At 46.7% G+C, this 9,554-nt stretch overlaps 1 protein-coding gene across 1 annotated transcript in view; it reads right to left on the bottom strand.

The window, feature by feature from the left end:
- Nucleotides 1-257: 257 nt before the first annotated feature.
- LOC106549437 (NACHT, LRR and PYD domains-containing protein 3) overlaps nucleotides 258-9,554 on the bottom strand; it is a 28,577-nt gene continuing 19,280 nt past the window's right edge. Inside the window, exons 5-7 of the mRNA XM_087715184.1 lie at nucleotides 9,050-9,220; nucleotides 4,725-4,895; nucleotides 258-772 (exon numbers count right to left, since the gene is read on the bottom strand). Of these exons, the coding sequence (XP_087571310.1) occupies nucleotides 643-772; nucleotides 4,725-4,895; nucleotides 9,050-9,220 (472 nt within the window). The 3' untranslated portion in view covers nucleotides 258-642. The remainder of the gene's footprint in view (nucleotides 773-4,724; nucleotides 4,896-9,049; nucleotides 9,221-9,554) is intronic.

Here is a 9,554-nt window from a genome sequence, read left to right as displayed (position 1 = left end):
CCAAGGCAGCTGAGGGCAGGGCAAGAAGCAATGGGTGGGAACTAATTAAGGAGAGAAGCAGCCTAGAACTGAGGAGAAATTTCCTGACAGTTAGAACAATTAATCAGTGGAACAACTTGCCTCTAGAAGTTGTGAATGCTACAACACTGAAAGTTTTTAAGAAGAGATTGGACAACCATTTGTCTGAAGTGGTGTAGGGCTTCCTGCCTAGGCAGGGGGTTGGGCTAGAAGACCTCCAAGGTCCTTTCCAACTCTGTAATTCTATTCTAAATGTTGAATAAACTTCTTCCTCTTCAAGCAGTGACTTTAGTATCATTTTTATGCGAATCCTGGCTCAATCCTGGACCAAAATGTTCTTCTGACAAGCTAGTTGGGGGTTTTGAAAGAGAGAGTTCATGCTCTTGGGGGCTTCCAGTCGAGAAGACCTTCCACATGGCCAGGTTCCACTTGCTCTTAAGTCCAAAGGGCCACCAGAACCTCATAGCCAGGCAGGTGAATCAGCTGTATGGTTGTGATGCAGTAAGTAATGCAAAAGGTGAGCTGAGCTGGCCTTTGGAGATTTCCACACCTACCACCCATCTCACCAAGCTTCCAACCCTTCAGGGGCAGAAGGAAAGCAGGGGGGGGGGGAGGACTCCACCTTTACTCTTCAGTCCCTGGGAAGCGGGGGAAATCTGGAGGATAGTAGGGAGTCAGAATTAAACCAGGATGCCTCGCACAAGCTGCCTGCAATTTCCCCTTCGTATTTCGGTTGAACGATTCCATTGTAATTCTGGAAAGAGGAGAAACAAATCAAAGCATCAGGATTGGGAGACTCTCCAGGACACAAATTGGCTTGCAAATCTCTGCTCATCAGCAGCTCTGCAGGGGTTTGGCAGTTGGCCTCTTCTCCAAATCCCCCCCCCCCCCCGAAGAAGAAGAAGCCGTGGATGGGAACTGATCAAAGAGAGAAGGAACTAAGGAGAAGCAATGAACCAGGGAAAGAGCCTCCGGAAGTTGTGAATTCTCCAACAATGGAGGTTTTTAAGAGGAAATTGGACAACCATTTGTCTGAAATGGTAGAGGATCTCCTGTGTGGGCAGGGGGTTGGACTAGAAGACCTCCAAGGTCCCTTCCAACTCTGGTATTCTGTTACTCTGTTACTCTGTTTTTCTGTTAGTCTGTTACTTTGTTATTCTGTTGCTTTATTCTGTTACAATGTTATTCTATTACTCTGTTACTCTATCCCAGGGATGGCGAACCTATGGCACGCGTGCAACAGGTGACACGCGGAGCCATTTGTCAGGGCACCCTTTTAAAAAGCCATTTTTCGCCCTCCCCAGGCTCCAGAGGCTTTATAGGAACCTGGGGAGGGTGAAAAGAGCCTCCCCTGCCCCCTCCGGAGGCCCTCCGGAGGCTTCGTGAGCTTCCCTGAAGCTTCCGGAGCGCCAAAAACTGGCCCTACGGGCAAACTGGAAGTTCGGGAACAGACTTCCGGTTTGCTCTGAGGGTCATTTTGGCTGCTCCAGAGGCTTCGGGGAAGCCTCCTGAAAGTCCCTGAAGCCTCCGGGGGGCTTCTGGGGGGGCAGGAGAGGCTGCTTTTGCCCTTCCCGGGCTCCTATAAAGCTTCTGGAGCCTGGGGAGGGTGAAAAAAGCATGCAAAAAATGGGGAGAGCGCCTGTAGTGTGCGCATGCACACACTGGGTGGGTCACACATTGCATTATGGGTACAGCACACCCACACGCGACCCCCCCTGCACTCCCCCCACTTATGGCAGGCGAGCCAAAAAAGGTTCGCCATCGCTGCTCTATTCTGTTACTCTGTTATTCTTTTACTCTGTTACTTTGTTATTCTGTTACTCTGTTACTTTTACTCGGTTATTCTGTTACTGTTATTCTGTTACTCTTATCCTGTTCCCCTATTATTCTGTTACTCTGTTATTCTTTTACTCTGTTACTTTGTTATTCTGTTACTCTGTTACTTTTACTCGGTTATTCTGTTACTGTTATTCTGTTACTCTTATTCTGTTCCCCTATTATTCTGTTACTCTGTTACTTTTACTCTGTTATTCTGTTACTGTTATTCTGTTACTCTTATCCTGTTCCCCTATTATTCTGTTACTCTGTTATTCTTTTACTCTGTTTCTTTGTTATTCTGTTACTCTGTTACTTTTACTCTGTTATTCTGTTACTGTTATTCTGTTACTCTTATCCTGTTCCCCTATTATTCTGTTACTCTGTTATTCTTTTACTCTGTTTCTTTGTTATTCTGTTACTCTGTTACTTTTACTCTGTTATTCTGTTACTGTTATTCTGTTACTCTTATCCTGTTCCCCTATTATTCTGTTACTCTGTTATTCTTTTACTCTGTTTCTTTGTTATTCTGTTACTCTGTTACTTTTACTCTGTTATTCTGTTACTGTTATTCTGTTACTCTTATTCTGTTCCCCTATTATTCTGTTACTCTGTTATTCTTTTACTCTGTTATTCTGTTACTGTTATTCTGTTACTCTTATCCTGTTCCCCTATTATTCTGTTACTCTGTTATTCTTTTACTCTATTTCTTTGTTATTCTGTTATTCTCTTACTTTTACTCTGTTATTCTGTTACTCTTATTCTGTTACTCTTATTCTGTTCCCCTATTATTCTGTTACTCTGTTATTCTTTTACTCTATTTCTTTGTTATTCTGTTACTCTGTTACTTTTACTCTGTTATTCTGTTACTGTTATTCTGTTACTCTTATCCTGTTCCCCTATTATTCTGTTACTCTGTTACTTTTACTCTGTTATTCTGTTACTGTTATTCTGTTACTCTTATCCTGTTCCCCTATTATTCTGTTACTCTGTTATTCTTTTACTCTGTTTCTTTGTTATTCTGTTACTCTGTTACTTTTACTCTGTTATTCTGTTACTGTTATTCTGTTACTCTTATTCTGTTCCCCTATTATTCTGTTACTCTGTTATTTTGTTGCTGAGACTCATGTTGGAAGAGGTCAGGCTTTCGGGCAAAGATGCCAGTTTTGACAGCTTGCAGATCATCTGATGCCCATTGCTGGGAGCTGGAGGGTTGATGGCACCAACTGCTGAGCAGGGCAGCACAGATTCATGAGCCACATGGCCTTGTTTTTGGAAGCTGATACGTGTATTACCCCAGGTGGTTGGGTAACACCTCTTAACAAAACATTATACAGAGATTAAATCATCTTTATTCCCATAGCAGCTCTTGGGAGACTAAGAAATGGAACTCATCTGCACTAGAAGAGGAGAATCAGCCTAAGATGGCAAAGATGCCAGCTCTGTTCCCACTCAAAGAGCCAAGGTGGCGCAGTGGTTAAATGCAGCACTGCAGGCTACTGCTAGATCAGCAGTTCAGCGGTTCAAATCTCACCGGCTCAGGGTTGACTCAGCCTTCCATCCTTCCGAGGTGGGTAAAATGAGGACCCAGATTGTTGGGGGCAATATGCTGACTCTCTGTAAACCGCTTAGAGAGGCCTGAAAGGCCTATGAAGCGGTATATAAGTCTACTGCTATTGCTATTGCTATCAAAGCTCAAAGGACTTTATTTCGGTCGTTGACCAAACTCCACTAGAAAAATGGGTTCAGCAGAAGCCACGCTGAATGTTAAAGGCCAGAGCATGGTTCCTGGGGGTAACAGAATAACAGAGTTGCAAGAGACCTTGGAGCACCTTCCAGCTCTTTTGAAATGATTATTCGTTGTTATTTATAATATTGGGAGTGGAGTTGTGTGGTGGCCTAGAGGCGGAGCTCTTGACTCACAATCAGGAGCCTGTGAGTTCGATCCTGGGTGCTGGGGTCTGCCCACAGCCTGCAGAGTTGGGCAGTGAGGAGGCTGGGGAGGAACATGGGTTCTGGAGTCTGAGGAAGGCTTGGATGTGGGCTCTGCATGGAAGGCAGAGAAGGGGCCAAGGTGGTCCGGTGGTTTTGGGCTGCCTCCAGAGTCTGGCATCAGTGAGGCAGAGGACCAGTGGGAACCCGTTCCCACTTGCGCGCATGTGCAGAGCTTCCAGAAGGCAAGAACAATTAAGACAAAAAGGGTGACTCGAGAGTAAGGCTTGGAGGTGATTGGCCCCTCCCATAAGACATAAAGGAGGAGCAAAGGGACGTGAGCCTTTGCAGGAAGCAACTTTGTTGGTTCAAGCTCTGAAAAGCTCCATTTGATTTTGTGCTCCCTTTGGCCTTGCAAAACTGATTGGCAGTCAGGTCTCTGGCAGCGGTTCAAGGGAGAGAAAGGCGGGTCCTTATCAGCCTTATACTGAAAGACTGTGGCAGACTTCTGTAGGACTCTTCACAGACTGTTTGTGACTCATTACGGGCTGTGAATGAACGTAATTTGCAGCCGTCTAAATAAAAAAAGGGGTTTTGGAACCAAGCGTGTGATTTTTATTGTCTCAGGAAGCCTCTACACTAGGTAGAGGCAGATATTTCTCTCTCTCTCTCTGGGCACAATGAGAATGTATCTGCTGAACAAAACTCCTCATTGGCAACAGGAAGAGCATCCGGCCAGTAAACACTCAGCTCCATTCAGTTGCCTAGACTCCACCCTGCAGGGGATTATGGTGTCGTTAAAAAGAAGAAGATGATGATACTTTTATACTTTTTTTTATACTTTTGCCTTTATTTGTATGCTATCATATTGATAGCAGTATTCCGATATTTGGGGGGCTCCTACAAAGACAAGGAGGTCGAACTATTTTCCCGGGTCCCTGGGAGAGCTGCACACTTACATTAACTTTTGAAGCTTGCAGTGTCTTTGCCTCAATCCTTGGCATAGCTGCCTGACCCCTTCATCTCCCAGGCTGTTATCGCCCAGGTTCAGCTCCAAGAGGCTATCGCTGGTTTCCAAGACGGAGGCCAGGTCTCCACAGGCACCGGCGGTCAGGCCGCAGGAGTGTAAGCTGCAATGGAAGGCAAGGACACTCATGAGTATCGAGCCAAGTTTCAGTACAAAACTAGTCATTTATTAGGAGCGCCATTAGGCAAGATCTGTTCGCAGTCAAGTCTATGCTTTGTTTGAGTTACAGATGAACTTTACCCCTGTTCCTCCCCCTCCCCTCAGTCTGTGTCATAAATCACATTCCCCTATGAGGTTGATTGATTGATTGATTATATTTGTATGCTGCCCTTTTCCCCCGAAGGGGACTCAGGGCGGCTCACAATTCAAATCAGGGAAGGGGGGGTAACAGACAAAAAATAAAAAACGAAACATAACAATGCATAATTTAAAAAACACACAACAACCATACCATTCGAGATGGGGGGCAACAGCTCTTTAGCCCCAGGCCTGTCGGAACAGCCAGGTTTTAAGGGCTTTGCGGAAGGCCTGGAGTTTGAGTTTTGAGTTTTATTTCATTTGTATGCCGCCCTTTTCCCTGAAGGGACTCAGGGCGGCTCACAACTCAAGGGAAGGGGGCTACAGACAGTTAACAACAACACAAAAACAATACATAGTTAAAACGCAACAGTCATACCGTTCGAGACGGGGGCAACAGCTCTTTAGCCCCAGGCCTGTCGGAACAGCCAGGTTTTAAGGGCTTTGCGGAAGGCCTGGAGGGTGGTGAGGGTGCGAATCTCCACGGGGAGTTCGTTCCAGAGGGTCGGAGCAGCCACAGAGAAGGCTCTCCTCCGGGTAGTCGCCAGTCGACACTGGCCGGTGGATGGAATTTGGAGGAGGCCTAATCTGTGGGATCTAATCGGACTAGTGGAGGTGATTGGCAGCAGGCGGTCTCTCAAGTACCCAGGTCCAATACCATGAAGGGCTTTATAAGTGACGACTAGCGCCTTGAAGCGTATCCGGAGACCAATAGGCAGCCAGTGCAGTTCGCGGAGGATAGGTGTTACGTGGGTGAATCGAGGCGCACCCACGATTGCTCATGCGGCTGCATTCTGGACAAGCTGAAGTCGCCGAATACTCTTCAAGGGCTGCCTCATGTAGAGCACATTGCAGTAATCCAGCCTGGAGGTCACAAGGGCATGAGTGACTGTTGTGAGAGGTAGGGACGCAACTGGCGCACCAGGCGAACCTGGGCAAATGCCCCCCTGGTCACAGCTGACAAGTGATGTTCAAAAGTCAGCTGTGGGTCCAGGAGGACTCCCAAGTTGCGGACCCTGTCTGAGGGGCGTAGTATTTGACCCCCCAGCCTGAGAGATGGAACACTTGGCCAATTAGTAGGAGGGAAACACACCAGCCACTCGGTCTTATCCGGATTGAGTACAAGCTTGTTAACCCCCATCCAGACCCTAACAGCCTCGAGGCACTAGCACATCACGTCAACCCCATGGCCACATGAACAAAATACGGAAGTATTTTGATAATAATAATAATTGTATACATAGGTATTAGATTGATGATATGAGATTCTACATAAATTGCAAGTGAGGACACTTGTGAGGTAGCGCAAAAGTTTTGTAACCAATCGACATGCTGTATGTAACTGGAGGATGGTTTTTATGGCGGCTAGAATTGCATTTGCTAAAAATTTGGAAAAATGAGAAAATACCAATGCAGGAGGAAGTTATTCATAAAATAGTGGAATGTGAGTAAATTATAGCAATAGCAATAGCAGTAGACTTATATACCGCTTCATAGGGCTTTCAGCCCTCTCTAAGCGGTTTACAGAGAGTCAGCATATTGCCCCCAACAATCCGGGTCCTCATTTTACCCACCTCGGAAGGATGGAAGGCTGAGTCAACCCTGAGCCGGTGAGATTTGAACCGCTGACCTGCTGATCTAGCAGTAGCCTGCAGTGCTGCATTTAACCACTGCGCCACCTTGGCTCAAATTGACATTTGAAATTAGAGAACAGGAAAATAAACAATTTTATAAGATATGGGATCTATTTTATTGATTTATTCAGTTTGTATGCCGCCCTATTCCCGAGAGACTCAGGGCGGCTAACAATCAAAAAGGGAGGGGGATACAGAATAAAAATAAAAAGACAAAGACATTTAAAAAACCACAACAGTCATAACCTCGGATGGGGCTGGAAAATTCAACAGCCTCAGGCCTGCCGGAACAGCCAGGTCTTATCAGTGGTTAGATAAAAAAAAAAACATGGAAATGAAAGATGTTAAGAGAATGTTATAAATACAAGAATAATAGAATGATACAGAATATCATTCTATTCTGTGGGACGATCTCCCCGCAGAGATCCGGACCCTCCCCACTCTCGCGGCCTTCCAAAAAGCCACCAAAACCTGGCTGTTCCGGCAGGCCTGGAGGGCTGTTGACCTCTTGAGTGAGGTCCAGCCCCCCCCAGTTAAGTCGAGTGTATGGTGTGTTCCTTTTAAATTGTTCTCGTCTTTCCCCTATTTTTTATTTTGTTTTATCTTGCATTTGTAAGCCGCCCGGAGTCCTATGGGATTGGGCGGCATATAAGCTTATTAAATTACGAATTAATTAATTACGAATTACGAATATGACATAAAAATATATTAATTATTGGATAGATTTAAGATGATGTAATGAATTGTTCTAATATAAATGAATCCAATATCTACAATATCTCGTTTAAATTGAAGGAATAATAGTGATAGTCAAATAAATGTGGTACAATGGTAATAATGTATACAAATATATTTGACTTGATAATACGGGATTTCCTATAAATTGTAAGTGAGGACCGTGGAAAGGATGCACAAAGACCTTTCGACACCAATCGACACTACACTGTATGCAGCGGAAGATAGCAATAGCAATAGCAGTGGACTTATATACCGCTTCATAGGGCTTTCAGCCCTCTCTAAGCGGTTTACAGAGTCAGCATATCGCCCCCAACAACAATCCGGGTCCTCATTTCACCCACCTCGGAAGGATGGAAGGCTGAGTCAACCCTGAGCCGGTGAGATTTGAACCGCTGAACTGCTGATCTAGCAGTAGCCTGCAGTGCTGCATTTAACCACTGCGACACCTTGGCTCTTGGCTCAGATGGTTTTATGTTGTATGTCTTGTTTGTCTATCTAAAAAAATATTTTTTTTAAAAAAAAATACGGAACTTTGAAAACTGACTCACATTTACGACGGTTGCAGAGCCGCGGGGGGGGTCTTTTGCAACCTCCTGACAAGCAAAGTCAAGGGGGAAGCCCGGTTCACTTAACAACCGGGCGACTCACTTAACGACTGCCGTGATTCCCTTAACCAAGTGGCCAATAAAGAGCCCTCCAATGGGTTGGGGGTGAGGGGGGCAACCCCAACAAATGTCTCACGTAGCAACAGAAAGTTTGGGCTCGATTGTGGTCGTAAGTCGAAGGCTTGTCCTCAACCTGCAACCGATTCATTCAGCAACAGTCCCAAGGTGTGATGGTGCCGAGTGGATGATGCAGAGGCCCGATTCGGCCAAATAGGTGGTGACTCGGCCGGACATGTGACCGTAACCGGTTCTATCCTGGGCGCCTCCATCGTTATTTTCTGTTCTGCACATGTGCAGAACAATCTTCATTGAAAAAATGTAATTCCCTCTCCCCCCGCTTTTTAATGGTCTGCGCATGCCAGTCCCAGAGGTGGGCCACATTTCGCACAAGCGGAGGCATTTTTGCCTTCCCTCAGCCTCCAGAAGCACTCAGCGGGCTTCAGCAGGGCTGGGAGAAGGCAAAAATGCCCCCATTTTCCGCTCCTTTTTCATAAAAATGGAGGCATTTCCCCCTTCCCCCAGCCCTGCTGAAGCCTGCAGAGTGTTCCTGGGGGCCGGGGAGGACAAAATCTATTTGTTTCCTAGGGTAGTTTGCAGGCCCTCCCTTAGCTCTGGGGAGGCTCGAGCCCCCCCCCCCCCCCGGTCAAAACTTTGTGCCATCATTTTGGTGGGCGTGGCTTGGTGAGGGGGTCATGTGACTGAGTGTGTGTGAGTGACGTCAAGTTGGCCACACCTACCTCAGTCACATGCCCCCCCCATCTAGCCACGCCCACCGAATCGGTAGTAAAAAAAATTGGAAAATTTGATGGGTGGAGTTCCAGCCCTCCCAGAATTCCCAGATTGGCACCGGAGTCAACCCCTTGTCCAAGGAATCCGAAGGCAGGACAAGAAGCCACCGATGGGAAGTGATCCAGGACACTTACATGAGTCTCTGCAGCGGGGAAGACGGGGACTTCAGCCCTCGGCACAGCAGCTTTGCTCCCCCGTCGCCCAGGGAGTTCAGCCCCAGGTTTAGTTCTAGGAGGGAAGAGCTGGATTCCAGGACTTGGGAAAGGGGCCAACAGGTGGCAGCTGTGAGGTTGCAGGACGGCAGCCTGTAGGAGACAGAGATTTGGGGAGGGGGGGCGGTGAAGGATTTGCACCGGGATGATAGAATCATAGACTCCCAGGCCTGGAAGGGACCCTGGAAGTCTTATCCTCCATCCCCTTATACAATACAATACAATACAATAGCAGGGTTGGAAGGGACCTTGGAGGTCTTCTAGTCCAACCCCCTGCCTAGGCAGGAAACCCTACATCACTTCAGGCAAATGGCTATCCAACATCTTCTTAAAGACTTCCAGTGTTGGGGCATTCACAACTTCTGGAGGCAACTTCTGTTCCACTGATTAATTGTTCTCCCTGTCAGGAAATTCCTCCTCAGTTCTA

The sequence above is a fragment of the Thamnophis sirtalis genome, unplaced genomic scaffold (genome assembly GCF_051295495.1).
Source record: "Thamnophis sirtalis isolate CommonGarterSnake01/CBP01778 unplaced genomic scaffold, rThaSir2_p1.2 scaffold_5, whole genome shotgun sequence".
In the NCBI taxonomy this organism is placed as follows: domain Eukaryota; kingdom Metazoa; phylum Chordata; class Lepidosauria; order Squamata; family Natricidae; genus Thamnophis; species Thamnophis sirtalis.
Note: the sequence above shows the minus strand (reverse complement) of the source record. Positions and strands in the feature narration are given on the sequence as shown.